This window comes from Mercenaria mercenaria, chromosome 3 (assembly GCF_021730395.1).
Source record: "Mercenaria mercenaria strain notata chromosome 3, MADL_Memer_1, whole genome shotgun sequence".
In the NCBI taxonomy this organism is placed as follows: Eukaryota; Metazoa; Mollusca; class Bivalvia; order Venerida; family Veneridae; genus Mercenaria; species Mercenaria mercenaria.
Window position 1 is genome coordinate 70,248,903 of NC_069363.1, and position 17,886 is coordinate 70,266,788.

Below are 17,886 nucleotides of genomic sequence, written 5' to 3' on the forward strand. Positions count from 1 at the left end.
AGCAACAATAATAACTTTAATGTATCTTTTAGTTACTTTAGCACAACTGGCACATAAAATGGACCATCCTTTCTTCCTTGCTTGAAAACAGAAAGCCATCACATGTAACACTGATTTTTTAAAGAAGTATTCTGGGCAACCCTTAACCAATTTAAATGACATTATTACAATGGTATGTCATGTAGCACAATGTCTCAGTACTGCATTTCTATTTCAAATGGATATTTACAATTTTAGGTACACAGAAAAACTTTTTTCCTTGTAGAAGTAATTAGCAAAAGTTTGCACTTTTTTGCCATTTGTATTATAACAAGAGCTGTCTGTAAGACAGCGCGCTCCACTATTCGGCGATTTGACAGTAAAATGAATTAATGTCTCAATAAGAGACCTCTATTTTATACACCAAGATATAAAAAGATACATTTTGAGTTTCAAGTCATTATCTTATATAATACCAGTTAAGTTATGTCCAGAAAACGAAGTTTGTCAAAAAATTTAAGTATGATAATACCAAAGTTATATGTCCAGAAAACGAAGTTTGTCAAAAAATTTAAGTATGAAAGGGCCATAATTTGGTCAAAGATACAAATCAGAGTTATGGGGATTGTTACCACATATGCAGATGATGATGATAAAGATACATTTTAAGTTTCAAGTCATTATCTTATATTGCACTAAAGTTATATCCAGAAAGCAAAGATTGTCAAAAAACTTTAAGTATGAAATGGGCATATTACTAGAAGATGCTTTTGTGGAAAAGCGCATGTCTCCCCCTCTGCATAGTCGTATAGGCAAGAAGTCAATAGCGGACAGGAGTGAAAGTCAAAGAGACATTGATGGTTGGCTGCAATCAGGATCATCTACTTGGCATGTCCAATCATCCCACTAAGTTTCAACATTCTGGGCCCAGTGGTTCTCAAGTTATGAATTTGAAATAGTTTTCCATGTTCAGGCCCCTGTGACCTTGACCTTTGAGCGAGTGACCCTAGAATCAGTATGGGTAATCTACTCTGCATGTCCAATAATTCTATTAAGTTTCAACTTTCTGGAACAAGTGGTTCTCAAGTTATTGATTGGAAAGAGTTTTGTATCTTCAGGCCCCTGTGACCTTGACCTTAGCTCAAGTGACCCCAAAAACAATAACGGTTATCTACTCTTCAAGTCCTATCACCCTATGAAGTTTGAAGGTTCTGGGTCAAATGGTTCTCAAGTTAATGATCGGAAACCATTTTCCATGTTCTGGTCTCTGTGACCTTGACTTATGATCAAGTGACCCATCTACTCTACATGTTTAGTCATCCTACGAAGTTTCAACATTCTGGGTCAAGTGGCTCTGGTTTTGATCAGAAATGGTTTTCCATGTTCAGGCCACTGTGACCTTGACCTCTGATTTAGTAACCACCACAAGAGGGTCATGAAGACCCTGAATTGCTCACCTGAGTAACATGAGCCACATGTTTCCAACTTCCCTTACCTACAATGTTCTATCGACTAGCGGCTGTTCACCTTGGAAATGCTGCGAATATGGGCACGGTCCGGCATGAGATTCACACCGTCTCACTCAGATTTTCACAGGCCGACCACTGGACAGCGCAAGAGCCGTACTGCTTTACAGGCACGTTCCTTACAAAGAAAAGAAAACTCTTTCCAGGGCCAGGGCCTACGTCTCCGAGGTCATTTGCGTTGCTGCACAAGCCCCTTGGGAGGCGCTCTCAGTGCTAGGATTCAGGAATATTAACCCGATTCCCTTTCTGCTGGAAGCAGGGTGTGCTTTTACCAACAGATAGACAATCATTTTGTGCAAGCGTCCCTCCCCGCTGCTCAGAACGGAGTTCCCCTATGCCTTAGGGTCGACTGACCCATGTTCAACTGCTGTTCACATGTAACCCTTCTTCAATTCAGTCTTCAAAGTTCTCGTTTGAATATTTGCTTCTACCACCAAGATCTGCACTCGTGGCGGCTCCAACCTCGATCACTCGCCGGGCTTCTATGCTCACCACGACAAATGGCCCTCCTACTCGTCGCCGCATTATGAGGCCTCAGGGAGCCATGCGGCGACAGCCCAGAATAGCCTTCAGCGCCATCCATTTTCAGGGCTAGTTGATCCGGCAAGTGATTTGTTACACACTCCTTAGCAGATTCCACTTCCGTGGCAATCATCCTGCTGTCTATATTAACCACCGATTCTGCTTACCATTAAAGTGACCCACATTTCTCATTTCTCACTTCACACTTCTTGATTTTGTTATCGAAATCATGAAATGAGAAAGTGAATTTCACATTCCACACTTCTCATTTCTCATTTCACGATTTCGATACCAAAGTTGAGAAGTGTGAAGTGAGAATTGAGAAATGTGAATTTCACATTTCTCATTTCACGATTTTGATACCAAAGTTCACATTTCACACTTCTCATTTCATAGTTTCTATATGTTTTATTGTGTAAATTGAGAAATGTGAAATGAGAAATAGGAAATGGGATTACTGAAATATGAAGACACCACCTGCCTTCGTACTTATGGATTTTTTGTCGAAATTGTTCCTGGTTATTGCATTAGACACAAAAAGACAACCACATGTAAATTTAATTTAAAATGTTGTTTGTACATGCATTTAGTCGACTTATAATATCACCTGTTTATATACATGTAAATTATGTGTGAATAGATAAAACAAATTGGATAAATTGACGGTGTTTGGATTTTTGTGTATAATTCAGTAACCAGGTAAAACTAGAAGATGCTTTAGTAAAAAAGCGCATGTCCCCCCCCAATGCATAGTCATGTATGCAAGAAGTCAATAGGGGACAATAGCTAAAGTCAAAGAGACACTGATGGTTGGCTGCAATAGGGATAGTTTCAACATTCTGGGCCTAGTGCTTCTCAAGTTATTGATTGGAAAGAGTTTTCTATGTTCAGCCCCCTGTGACCTTGACCTTTTAAGGAGTGGCCCCCAAAAACAATAGGGGTCACCTACTCTGTAATTCCTATCTCCCTACGAAGTTTGAAGGTACCAGGTCAAATGGTTCTCAAGTTATAAACCAGAAATGGATTTCAATTTTCTATCCGCTGCGACCTTGACTTTTAATAGCATGACCCCAAAATCAATAAGACTCATTTACTCTGCATGTCCAATCATCCTATGAAGTTGCAACATTCTGAGTCAAGTGGTTCTCAAGTCACTGACTGGATATTGTTTTCCATGTGCAGGCCCCTGTGACCTTGACCTTTAATCAAGTGACCCCAAAATCAAGAGGGTTCATCTCCTCTGCATGTCCAATCATCCTATGAAGTTTCAACATTCTAGGTCAAGTGGTTCTCAGGTTACTGACCTGAAATGGTTTTCCATGTTCAGGCCCCTGTGACCTTGACCTTTAATAGAGTGACCCCAAAATAGATATGGGTCATCTCCTCTGCATGACCAATCATCCTATGAAGTTTCAACATTCTGGGTACAGTGATTCTCAAGTTATTGACTGGAAATGGTTTTCAATGTTCAGGCCCCTGTGACCTTGACCTTTAATAGAGTGACCCCAAAATCAATAGGGGTCATCTACTCTGCATGACCAATCATCATATGAAGTTTCGACATTCTGGGTCAAGTGGTTCTCAAGTTATTGATCGGAAATGGTTTTCCATGTTCAGGCCCCTGTGACCTTGACCTTTGACTGAGTGACTCCAAAAGCAATAGGGGTCGTCTACTCCATAAGCCCTGCCATCCTATCAAGTTGGAAGGTTCTAGGTCAAATGGTTCTCCAGTTATTGATCGGAAATGAAGTGTGACGTACGGACGGACGGACAAGGCAAGGGGAGACATAATTCCAAAATAATTCCCTAAGACTTTGTTCTTCACAGTCTGCTTTACAGTTGGCTGTAACTATTTTTTACATGTATTGAATATATACTGAGTTTGACTGCATGTAAAATTGCAAAATTTTGTCATTTTGGTCAGAGAAAAATATTGAATAAAGGCATAATACAGGTAGTGAAATGCCATCCTTTTACTTGCATATGTTCACATAGATATTTAGAACATAATTATGATAAAATTATTGACTTTTATGTTACCATTTTGTCATCTTTTATTTCTATGAAAATTTGCATGTAAAACTTTGTGTAAAATGGCTGCCACTGTAGCAGTGTCTTAAAGTATGAACAAACCAATCTGTGTATATTGTATGCACTTGTAAAAAAGTTGCGTAATGAGCACTACCTTAATGGAGGGTGCACTTATAAACAGAGGCGAATATTACCTGATAGGATAGAAGGCAAACTGATGAAGTCGAAGCCTCTCCCTATAGGCATACATGCGCAGATCAGGAGAGGTGGTCCTAATTCCATTTCGGGAAGAAAAGGAAGGTCTTACCATATGCACAGGTGCACAGTGCGTCCACAAGTTTTGTCGTTTTTAGAAAGAGAATGAAGGAGAAAAAGAAGAAGATTTTCAAGAAGAAGAGGGGATAGAATGTGTAGGAGTAGAGGGTGGGTGTTAGGGAAGGCTTAATTTTGGTGAAATACTGCCAAAACGGTCCACTCTCACTTCGTTACATCTCAAAAGTTAACATTCTAATCATATACATCTACTCAAGGTCGGGTTTCACATGATGTACTCCAATATTTAGTTCTTATAAATTAACAAGCTCCTCACAGCGGTTACCTTCCATTGCATTTATTTAGTGTATAAATGCTCATTGACATAACGGGGATGGTATCTATGTGCAAATGGGTAGGTATCTTTGTTTATTTTCATCCAACGTCAGAGGTATGATCAAAAACGGGGACAGGGTGCATATAACTGAAAATTTATCAAACAAGAGCTGTCACTAATGGTGACAAATGCCCCCGCAGCGCCTTGACCTTTGACCTGGTGACCTTGACCTTTGATTAAGTGACTGCAAAGTCATTAGGGGTCGTGTACTCAATAAGTACTATCAGCACGTGAAGTTTAAAGGCCCTGCATGCAGTGTTTCGCGAGTAAAGTGCCTTCATGTAAAAAGTTAACACTGGCCCCTGGAACCTTGACCTTTGACCTGGTGACCCCAGTCAGTAGGGGTCGTGTACTCAATAAGTACTATCAGCATGTGAAATTTGAAGGTCCTAGGTGCAGTGGTTCGCGAGTATTATTAAGTGCCTTCATGCAAAAAGTTAATATTGGCCCCTGTGACCTTGACCTTTGACCTAGTGACCCCAATGTCAGTAGGGGTCGTGTACTCAATAAGTACTATCAGCATGTGAAGTTTGAAGGTCCTGGGTGCAGTCGTTCCCGAGTAAAGTGCCTTCATGCAAAAAGTTAACATCGGCCCCTGTGACCTTGACCTTTGACCTGGTGACCCCAAAGTCAGTAGGGGTCATGTAATCAATAAGTACTATCAGCATGTGAAGTTTAAAGGTCCTAGGTGAAGTGGTTCGCGAGTAAAGTGCCTTCATGCAAAAAGATAACATTGGCCTCTGTGACCCTGACCTTTGACCTGGTGACCCCAAAGTCAGTAGAGGTTGTGTACTCAATAAGTACTATCAGCACGTGAAGTTTGAAGGTCCTGGGTGCAGTGGTTCGCGAGTAAAGAGCCTTCATGCAAAAAGTTAACATTGGCCCCTGTGACCTTGACCTTTGACCTGGTGACCCCAATGTCATTAGGGGTTGTGAACTCAATAAGTACTATTAGCATGTGAAGTTTAAAGGTCCTGGGTGCAGTCGTTCCCAAGTAAAGTGCCTTCATGTAAAAAGTTAACATTGGCCCCTGTGACCTTGACCTTTGACATGGTGACCCCAATGTTAGTAGGGGTCGTGAACTCAATAAGTACTATCAGCATGTGAAGTTTGAAGGTCCTTGGTGCAGTCGTTCGTGAGTAAAGTGCCTTCATGCAAAAAGTTAACATTGGCCCCTGTGACCTTGACCTTTGACCTGGTGACCCCAAGGTCAGTAGGGGTTGTGTACTCAATAAGTACTATCAGCATGTGAAGTTTAAAGGTCCTGGGTGCAGTGGTTCGCAGGTAAAGTGCCTTCATGCAAAAAGTTAACATTGGTCCCTGTGACCTTGACCTTTGACCTGGTGACCCCAATGTCAGTAGGGGTCGTGTACTCAATAATTACTATCAGCACGTGAAGTTTGAAGGTCCTGGGTGCAGTGGTTTGCGAGTAAAGTGCCTTCATGCAAAAAATTAACACTGGCCCCTGTGACCTGTTGACCCCAGTATCAGTAGGGGTCGTGAACTCAATAAGTACTATCAGCATGTGAAGTTTGAAGGTCCTGGGTGCAGTCTTTCGCGAGTAAAGTGCCTTCATGCTGAAGTTAACGTTGGCCTTCATGCTGAAGTTAACGTTGGCCTTCATGCAAAAAGTTAACGTTGTGACGAAGGAACGAACGGACGGATAGTTGAAAACTAATATGCCTCCCTTAGGAGGCATAAAAAAATAAATTACAGGTTTAGGATCCATACGTTATGTAGTTGAGTATGTATAGTTCTACCAGGGAGACTGGCAAATTCAGTTATCAGAACTTTGAACAAAGAAAAGAAAGTCTCAAAACGTCCAAAGACATGAATTTTGATACATTTCTTCAAATTCTATAGTCATATCAGTATTACAGATGACTGATATTTTCACCAGTATGAACTAGAAGAAGCTTTTGTAAAAAAGCGCATGTCTCCCCCAATGCAAAGTCATATAGGCAAGAAGTCAATAGGGGTCAGGAGTGAAAGTCAAAGAGACACTGATGGTCGGCTGCAATAGGAATAACCTACTTGGCATGTCCAGTCATCCCGCTAAGTTTCAACATTCTTGGCCTAGTGGTTCTCAAGTTACTGTTCAGGCTCCTGTGACCTTGACCTTTGATCAAGTGACCCCAAAATAAATAGGGGTCATCTACTCTGCATGTCAAATCATCCTATAAGTTTCAACATTCTAAGTCAAGTGGTTCTCAAGTTACTGTCCGGAAATGATTTTACATGACCAAGCCCCTGTGACCTTGACCTTCAATAGACTGACCCAAAAATCAATAGGGGTCATCTACTCTGCATGTTCAATCATCCTATGAAGTTTCAACATTCTTGGTCAAGTGGTTCTCAAGTTATTGATCTGAAATGGTTTTCAATGTTCAGGCCTCTGTGACCTTGAACTTTAATGGAGTGACCCCAAAAACAACAGGGTCATCTATTCTGCATGACCAATCATCCTATGAAGTTTCAACATTCTGGGTCAAGTGGTTCTCAAGTTACTGACCGGAAACAGTTTTCCATGTTCAGGCCTTGACCTTTGATGGCGTGACCCCAAAAACAGTAGGGGTCGTCTACTCCAGCAGCCCAACCATCCTATGAAGTTTGAAGGTTCTAGGTCAAATGGTTCTACAGTTATTGATCGGAAATGAAGTGTGACGGATGGACGGACAGGGCAAACAATATGTCTCCCTCAGAGGGGTTGGGTGGGTTGGGGTGGGGGGGAGACATAATTAATGCATTGCTTCAAACGAATCTGTCTATAAAATGTTCAACATCCATAAATATGTGTCATACGTTGGTATTGTTTTTATTTACCCTAAACAGCCTACATTATATAAACCACTAGAGGACGGTATCGCTCACACAAGTAGGTAGCCGGATACCCAGTGTGTAGTTTACCAATATTGAATAATTAAAGGGCAATTTCTCAGTGCAAAATCAACTGACTAGAACAAGAAGACAATATGAGCATCCACTTTTGGGAGTGCAGCTTCCTATGAAGTTTCTATGAATTCCAGCTAGTGGTTGCATAATATACATATCTCCTCTTGGGGGCAAAATTTTTTTTTCTTGTGTGTGTGTGTGTGTGTGTGTGTGTGTGTGTTCGTGTGTCTGTGTGTGTGTGAGGGGGATGTAATGTGGCAGTGGGTGGTGGTGGGGTGGTGATTGTGCGGCAGCAGTGATAGAATACTAAGGCAAATGAAACTGAAAGTGAATTGGGTGGAAGGGTTTGTGTGTGAGTGGGGTGGGGTGGGGGGAGGGGGGAATAATGTGGATTGCTGCACTTATGAAATCACCTCATCACTACTCACCTGTATTCCAAATTTTAAGTCAATATCTTGAATAGTTTTTAAATTGTGTGCTGGACACAGAATACAAAGACAAATTTGAACTATTTAATGCATAACCTTTGCCTTTGACCAAGTTCATTATGCATTATGCACATCATCTCATCACTACCTACCTTGTAACATGACATGTTTAAAGTCAATATCTTGAATGGTTATCAAGTTATGCTTTGCACACAAAATAGGACATTGCTGTGACCTTGACTTTTAACCTACAGACCTAGATTATGTGCTCTCCAAACTGTCTCATTGCCACCTACCTATATGCCAAGATTAAAGTCAATACCTTAAATGGTTATTAAGTCAATCTCCTGGCACCAAATGTGAAGGGCTAATTTGACCTTTGAGCTCCACCTGCGACCTTGACCTTTGACCAACATAACTGGTTCATTTGCTTACAGTACATCATCTAATCACTAAGTACCTTTATGCAAAGTTTAACGTCAAAGTCAATACCTTGAACTGATATCAAGTTATACACCAGACACGAAATATGAGGGTCAAATCTGACCTTTAACCTTTCAGCTTACACCTTGACATTTGACCTACTGACCTGGTTCAATATGCTCTGCACATGGTCTCATAGCCATCTACCAACATGCCAATGGCAGTAAGGCATTAAAGGAACATTTTTTATAAAAGTATAGGTAATACTATGATTTTATGAGAAATAATGACAAAAAGTTCCAATTCCTATAGTTTTCTATTATCATTGAGCCATTTTTGACTTATCCCTTGAATACTGTCAGTACAATCATGATATACTGGCACTGTTTTATTCGGTGATTTTTTACTCCATGGTTTAGTACCATTTCCCAACAGTATACGCATTCTTTGGGGAAGATATAAAGGTATTACGGCCCCATAACAGAGACTTCAAATGAAAATATTGGAAACAATCAACATGATCGACAACATTGATTTCTTACATATTTCATGGAAATATAGATAAGTTGATGGACAATACTACTCTGTAGAATGCATCAGCAACAATGCAGAAAGTCATTTTAAAATCATGTTATTGTCATAGTCATACCAGTGAGAATCCAGTTTAAGGCAGAGCATTACCATAACCTGGTTCTAATAATGGTAGAATTACGATCAAGACAAGGATGTACATACTGTATTTGGCAGGATCAATTCCCTTGTAAGATCCCTCAACCCGCTGGCTAGCAACAACACAGTCTAGCACCATCTGTCTGTAGGCATGTGGTGATCTCATAATCATCTCTGCAGCCTCGGGGTTTATTGGCTTGTTCAAGTCTGGGTTTGCCAGCAAATCCTAAAATCAAAAGGATACCAATGTTACTATTCTACAGACATTTTGCTCACGACAAATTCTCTTACCGACAGAAAGTTTTGAGCATTAGTCTCAGACCTTCAGTGCAAGACAAGATATGAAAAATGGCCCCTTAATAATAAGAATATGAAAACTCCATAATTAAAATTTTAACTGTCTAAAAACAGAGAGATTAGATCATAATCGTTAAAACTATGACTTTAAAATACTTCAAAACCAAGTTATGTGTATGACTCAGACCTTTAAAGTACTCGAGGTACATAACTTTACCGTTTTCACATGAGATTTACACACTACATGCTCGATTTTCATTGTGAACTGGATCTCGTGTCAAGCTTAAGTTTTGCTGAGAAAATAAGGTTACCAAAGATACATCCGTCATAACAAATTTCTTTACACTAGCACCTGTATTTGCAAATGGAATTTTAATTCTGTGGTTGTGTAGTAATTATTGTAATTCTTTTGTTTTTCTAAGTCCACAAAAAAAAAACTCCTTACCATGTAGAGGTACCTTAAAATACACCTAAAATTTTACAGTAACATGTATGCTGTACCACAAAAAAGTGGTCTTGGTTTTTCCCTACGGTCAATTATAAAAAAAGTTACAATATAAGTTATTTATAGCAACAACTAAGGGAAGTTAAATTTTTTTTTTTTTTAAATTGTAAGTCCACATAAAAATCCTTACCATGTAGAGATAGTTCAAAATACACCTCAAAATTGGATGTAACATGCATTTTGTACTACAGAAAAGTGGTCTCGATTTTTCCCTATGACTTTTAAGGCTATATGTCGACATTATAGAAGAATTTGAAAAATAATCTTTGAGTTAAGGACTGTCTTTATAGTGAAATAAAAAAATCCCATCAAGACAAATATTTTGAATCAAGATCTAACCAGCAGATAGGTTAACAGCCAGTTAAAGATTCGAACAACTGGGCCATAATTGCCCAACAGTTGCTAAAGCCTGTACAGTACAGCAGCTGTGTCATAGAATTCTTCATAAAAAGTAATAAAAGTAGTCATACAATAATCTGAAAGTCTTGAGAAAGGTTTGCTGTTACTACCATACTGCCACATTACAAAAGCCTGTACTGATCTTTCGGTTCCGATGCTTTCGATTAATCGAATCGAACAGAGATCAGAATCGGACCGATTAATTGATTCTGCTTCAGCTGTCCATTTCTCATCACTAGTCATCAGGTAATTATAATTAAGTAGTCTAGGAAATATGATCTGATAATCTTTTTAAGTATTTATTCCTATATAACTCATATAATAAGTGACCCCAAGGGCGGAGCCTCTTTTCACCCCAGGGGCATAATTTGAACAATCTTGTTAGAGGTCCACTACACAATGTTATATACCAAATATCAAAGGCCTAGGCCTTGAACTTTCAGACAAGAAGATTTTTTTTTTAAAAATCCTATATAAGTCTATGTAAAACTTGGGACCCCCAACACAGGGCCTCTTTTCACCCCAGGAGCATAATTTGAATAATTTCTGTAGAGGACCACTAGGCAATGCTACATACCAAATATCAAAAGCCTAGACCTTGCAGTTTCAGGCAAGAAGATTTTTAAAGATTTTTCCTATACATATGTCTATATAAAATTTAGGATCCCCGGGGCAGGGCTTCTTTTCACCCCAAGGTAATAATATGAACAATCTTGGTAAAGAACCACAAGGTAATGCTACATACCAAATATCAAAGGCCTAGGTCTTGTAATTTCAGACAAGAAGATTTTTAAAGTTTTTTCCTATATAAGTTTATGTAAACCATGTGACCCCCCGGGATGGGGCCTCTTTTCACCCCAGGGGCATAATTTGAACAATCTTGATAGAGGACCATAAGATGATGTCACATGCGAAATATCAAGGCTCTATGCCTTGCGGTTTGGGACAAGAAGATTTTTTAAGTTTCTCCTTTCGGTTGCCATGGCAACCAGAGTTCTGCATGGAATTAAATTCTTTGAATAATTTTGAAAGGGGACCACCTAAGGATCATTCCTGTGAAGTTTAGTGTAATTCTGCCAAGTGGTTATCAAGAAGAATATTTTTTTATAAAATGTTGACGGACACACCACACACGACGGACGACGGACATTGAGCGGTCACAAAAAAGTAGGTCAGTAGGTCATGATGAAGACTATTCAAGATGAGTATTGAAATCTGTATCAAACATTGTACATGTGGTCCAAATCTTTTTGCTTTAGATTCAAAAACAAGAAAGTAGGTCAGTAGGGCTAATTTCTATGCTGTTAAGATCGGTGTGCAAAACTGTATGTCATCCAAATTTCAAAAAAGTAGGTCAGTAGGTCAAGATAACAGTCAAATGACCAGTAATTACTTGGGGTCATCAAGTAATTATAATTTTAAACAGTATAGGAAATATGATCAGATAATTTTTGAAGTATTTTTTCCTATCTAACTCATATAATAAGTGACCCCCGGGGCGGGGCCTCTTTTCACCCCAGGGGCATAATTTGAACAATCTTGTTAGAGAACCATTAGGCAATGCCACATACCAAATATCAAAGGCTTAAGCCTTGAACTTTCAGACAAGAAGATTTTTATTATTTTCCTAAATTAGTCTATGTAAAACTTTGGGCCCCTGAGGCAAGGCCTCTTTTCACCCCTGAGGCATAATTTGAACAATTATGGTATAGGACCACTATTCAATGCAACATACCAAATATCGAAAGCCTAGGCCTTGCAGTTTCAGGCAAGAAGATTTTTAAAGTTTTTTCCTTTATAAGTCTATGTAAAACTTGGGACCAGTTCAAGAAAGGAATCGAGATCTTATGGTGGTACAAGTTGTGTGCAAGTTTGGTTAAAATCAAATCATAAATGAAACCACTATCGTGCAGACAAGAAATTGTTGACGCACGCACGCACGAGACGCACGGACTGACGACGGATGATCACAAAAGCTCACCTTGTCACTATGTGACAGGTGAGCTAATAAAACTTCATATACATGTTCAACACTATGAGTTTTTGCGGACCGCCAAATTTCAGTCAGATTGCCATAGTAACACCAGAGTTATGGCCCTTAGAAGTTTCTAGTGTTAACTATATAAAGGGTACTATAAATATGGCAATTTCTGCATCATAACTTTTGATATATTTGACCTAGAACTATGAAACTTAAACAGACTTTAGATCACCATAATGTGGTTGTGTACACACAATTTCGTTTGGATTTATTTTGTAAATTAAGAGTTATTGCCCTTTAATTGTCTAAAAATCCACATATTTGTACATAACAAACTTACCATTTGGTAGAATTTCATTGAATTTCTTTCAATCTTTTCCATGAACATTTATTGTAAACATGTGAAGTTGTGTACCCACACCTGGTCACCCCCTTACCTTGATCACACCCCCTCCCGACATCCCCACCCCCCACCTCAAAAAAAAAAATTCAAAAAAAAAATTCCTTATTTTAGATTTTTTTTCAAACAAACATCATATACATGTTCACCACTATGAGGTTATAAGGCCCATCAAGTAGTAATATTGGTATACTACACACTATGAGTTTTTGCGGACCGCCAAGTTTCAGTCAGATTGCCCAAGTAACACCAGAGTTATGGCCCTTAGAAGTTTCTAGTGTTTACTATATAGGGTACAACAAATATGGCAATTTCTGCATCATGACTTTTGATATATTTGACCTAGAACTATGAAACTTAAACAGAATTTAGAGCACTATAATGTGGTTGTGTACACACAATTTCGTACAGATTTCTTTTGTAACTTCAGAGTTATTGCCCTTTAATTGTCTAAAGATCCACATATTTGTACAAAACAAACTTACCATTTGGCAGAATTTCATTAAATTTCTTTCATTTCTTTTCCCTGAACATTTATTATTAACATGTGAAGTTGTTCACCCACACCTGGTCACCCACTTGCCTTGGTCACACCCCCTCCCCCTCCCAACCCCACTCCCCTCCTAAAAAAACAAGAGGGCCAAGATGGCCCTAGGTCGCTCACCTGATAAACACACCATAACAGTGTAAACATGTTTGACATAGTGATTTCATGGAAACAAATATTCTGACCAATTTTCATTAAGATTGGATCAAAAATGTGGTCTCAAGTGTAAACAAGCATTTTATTCAATTTGACCTAGTTTTTGAGCTAAGATGACCTACATTTGAATCTGACCTAGATCTGATCAAGGCAATCATTCTGACTAAATTTCATCAACCTCGATTAAAAAATACAGCCTCTATCGCATACAAAACATTTTTCTTTGATATATCCTAGCGACCTAGTTTTTGACCCCAGGTGACCCATATTCAAACTTGACCTTTATTTCATCAAGGCTAGCATTCTGACCAAATTTCATGTAGATCAATTGAAAAATACAGTCTCTATTGCATATACAAAGGTTTTTCTTTGATTTGACCTAGTGACCTAGTTTTTGACCACAGATGACCCACATTCTAAAATGACCTAGATTTCGTCAAGGCAATCATTCTGACTAAATTTTATGAGAATCCAGTGTAAAATGCAGCCCCTATTGCATACACAAGGTTTTTCTTTAATTTGACCAGGTGACCTAGTTTTTTTATCCCAGATGACCCATATTCAAATTCCACCTAGACTTCATATAGACAAACATTCTGATAAAATTTCATGAAGATCCGGTGTAAAATGCAGCCCCTATTGTATACACAAGGTTTTTATTTGATTTGACCTAGTGACCTAGTTTTTGACCCCAGATGACCCATTTTCAAAACTTGTCTAGATTTCAAGCAAGGTTATCATTCTGACAAAATTTCATGAAGATCAGTTGAAAAATACAGCCTCTATCGCATACACAAGGTTTTTCTTTGATTTGACCTAGTGACCTACTTTTTAACCCAGATAACCCATTTTCGAACTCGGCCTAGATTTCATCAAGGTAATCATTCTGACCAAAATTCATGAAGATAAAATGAAAAATACAGCCTCTATCACATACACAAGGTTTTTCCTTGATTTGACCTAGTGACCTAGTTTTTGACCCCGGGTGACCCATTTTCGAACTTGGCCTAGATTTCATCGAGGTAATCATTCTGACAAAATTTCATGAAGATCAATTGAAAAATACAGCCTCTATTGCATACACAAGGTTTTTCCTTGATTTGACCTAGTGACCTAGTTTTTGACCCCAGATGACCCATTTTCGAACTTGGCCTAGATTTCATCAAGGTAATCATTCTGACCAAAATTCATGAAGATCAGTTGAAAAATACAGCCTCTATCGCATACACAAGCTAAATGTTGACGGACGACAGACAGACAGACGACAGACGCCGGACATCGAGCGATCAGAAAAACTCACCTGAGCATTGCTCAGGTGAGCTAAAAATATATATTTTTTTTTTTCATGCCTTATTTTAGATTTTTTTCAAACCTTCCATGAATATTTATCAACATGCAAGTTGTACCATTCCCCCACCTAGCATTTCAATTAACTGCATTTAATTTTAAAAGCTAAGCTTATTACAGTAAGCATATCCCATTCAAAATAAATTCTTTAGTCAGGATCAAAGTATCATACATTTATTATGTACTCTTTAATTAAACATTTGTTTTCTGTTAAATTGATTTTGACTAATGAAATTATTTGCTTCTTATTAGCATCCTTAACTTTTTGCCGGATATATTTTAAATTTTTTTGCCATTCCTCACCACAAACCCTTTCGGCGGGGGATACCAATTCATTGAATTTGCTTGTTTTACATGTCATAACGTTATCTCAACTAATATCTGAATGTTGTATTCATTGCATCATTTTTTTATTGAGAATTAAACTTTATAAATTATCAGATACTATTATTTATACAATCAAACCCTCAGAACCAAGTCTTTCAAATTTACAACATTTATAATAATTGATTGTTGATCTAAAACTGTCTGTGATAGGGAGAAATTTTTTAAATTGCAAACATATTTTATTAATAAACTTATGACTTGTTAATTAAAGTTAAGTAGTTAATAATTATTTTTAATAGTATATTTTAATTAAAGATTATTTGACTAATTTTACATTTTATTGTTATATGTTAATTTTTACTGCAATTACCTGGAGTATATAGCTTCTCATATGCCAATCTGAATCAGAATCAATGTGGCAACTTGTAATGGTAATGCAAGATTGTGTAGCCCTGCTGGTCTACCCATCAGTTGTTAAAGCAATAAACCTGTCACGTACTTCGTTTTTCACTTCTATTTCACTTTATTATACAGTTCTGGTATCATTTTGTCAGAGAAGTGTTGTCTCGAAGGAACTGTATACTTAGGTTCAAGCACTTTCACTAGGTTTTTGAATCCTGTATTTTCAACAACAGTGAATGGGCGAAGGTCCTTGACAATGAACTGGGTTATTGCAGATGTTATTGCCTTTGCTCTAGATGAAGTTGAAGGTAATTTTGCACCCAAAAGTCCTATCAGAGTGTTTTGCTTAATAGGCCTACTGGGTTCTGTGCTTTCACCTGTCACCATACTTGTGCTTTCTGTCGTACGTTTGTCACTTTCACTTTCGGTGAAAGCATTTGCAAGCTTACGCCTCATGTGGTCACTAAGATTTGTTGTGTTGCCACTATACTTTAAAATGTCTCGATCATGTGGTCACTAAGATTTGTTGTGTTGCCACTATACTTTAAAATGTCTCGATCATGTGGTCACTAAGATTTGCTGTGTTGCCACTATACTGAAAAATGTCTCGACAAAGCAGACATCCCACCCTTTTTTTTATCAAGAACATCCCCCTCTTTAACAAAGCCCAAATATCTCCATACACTCCATTTTGCATTTTGGTTTCTGACTATCTCAAACGAGTCGGCCATTTTGTTGCGAATGTCATCATGTTTAATAACCCTGAACGAGTCGAAAAAGATGAAAATTGATGGATCTGACTAAGCTATACTAGCACTAAATGAAGGGCCCTACCAAACAGTTTGCTGTATCATATAAGTAGCCTTCTTTCTCCATGTCCATAGTACTTTTTCTCATTTAAGATTAACAGGATATTTAAATATATTTAATCAAAGTTTCTAAGAAATGAAAATAAGAGAACTAAATTTATAAATTACCTCCCAGACATCTCAGTCTTTTATGGTAGTTTAAGTCCATGAGGTTAATCATTGTAATGGAGAAGTAAACATTTTCCGAGACGGAAATGAAAGCTGGCTCTGTTTCTTGGGTTATAAATTATTAATTATTTCTATATTTACTAAAATTTCAAAACTATCGAAACTATCGATTGTTGAAGGAACTATCGGCGATTGTTACTGGATCGTGACTTTTCTATCGATGCATACTGTTGGGATACTCAGCAGGGTTTGCCTTGACGCACATTTTTGTGTTTTAGCACACTGATTTTCAAAATGACCCTCAAAATAATTCTGAACGTGTCATTGTTGACGCAACTCAACTACTGGCCGAAATTACGGCAACACAAATTTTCGTACCCAATATTGTAAGTAAGTACCGATTCGCGCGTAGGTACAAGTAGTAAAGGTAGACTGCATTCTAGGTTTAACTAGAACTGTCACAGGAGTGACTCATACCCCCACCATACGGTCTTGTCACAGAAGAATGGCAACCATAAGAAATCTTAAAAATACTTTGGAGTACTTCATCCTGGGCTTCAACATATAAGTAATACTAGTATAATACTAGTATAGTAATACTAGTAAATATATTAAATCTCTAATATTAGAGATACACTAAAATATACACTAAAAGTGAATACAAAAAAGTGTCTTACCGACCCATGTTACCACAGAAAAATGTTTTTACTTTTTACACAGAACTTATAATAAACAAGAGGACCATGATGGTCCTGAATCGCTCACCTATCCCCACATGACCCAGTGTTGAACTGAGTATGACCTAGTTATTTCTATTATTTGACATAGTGACCTAGTTTTTGAGCACATGTGACCTAGATATCAAGATAAAAAATTCTGACCAATTTTTATGAAGATCCATTGAAAAATATGACCTCTAGAGAGGTCACAAGGTTTTTCTATTATTTGACCTAATGACCTAGTTTTTGAAGGCATGTGACCCACCTTTAAACTTGACCTAGATATCATCAAGGTGAACATTCTCACCAATTTTCATGAAGATCTCGTGAAAAATATGGCCTCTAGAAAGGTCACAAGGTTTTTCTATTTTTTGAACTACTGACCTAGTTTTTGACCGCACATGACCCAGTTATAAACTTGACCTAGATATCATCAAGATGAACATTCTCACCAATTTTCATGAAGATCCATTGAGAAATATGGCCTCTAGAGACATCACAAGATTTTTCTATTTTTAGACCTACTGACCTAGTTTTTGACCGCACGTAACCCAGTTTCGAACTTGACCTAGATATCATCAAGGTCAACATTCTGACTAATTTTCATGAAGATCTCTTGAAAAATATGGCCTCGAAAGAGGTCACAACGTTTTTCTATTTTTAGATCTACTGACCTAGTTATTGACCGCACGTGACCCAGTTTCGAACTT

The 17,886-nt window shown here is 38.0% G+C and overlaps 1 protein-coding gene across 6 annotated transcripts in view; it reads right to left on the minus strand.

The window, feature by feature from the left end:
- The window catches only part of LOC128556013 (ubiquitin-conjugating enzyme E2 U-like), a 247,655-nt gene that overhangs the window by 18,237 nt on the left and 211,532 nt on the right, over positions 1-17,886 (minus strand). For all 6 annotated transcript variants that reach the window (XM_053539904.1, XM_053539900.1, XM_053539901.1 and 3 more), the window contains one exon: positions 9,186-9,345. In XM_053539904.1, coding sequence (XP_053395879.1) covers positions 9,186-9,345 — 160 coding nt within the window. The remainder of the gene's footprint in view (positions 1-9,185; positions 9,346-17,886) is intronic.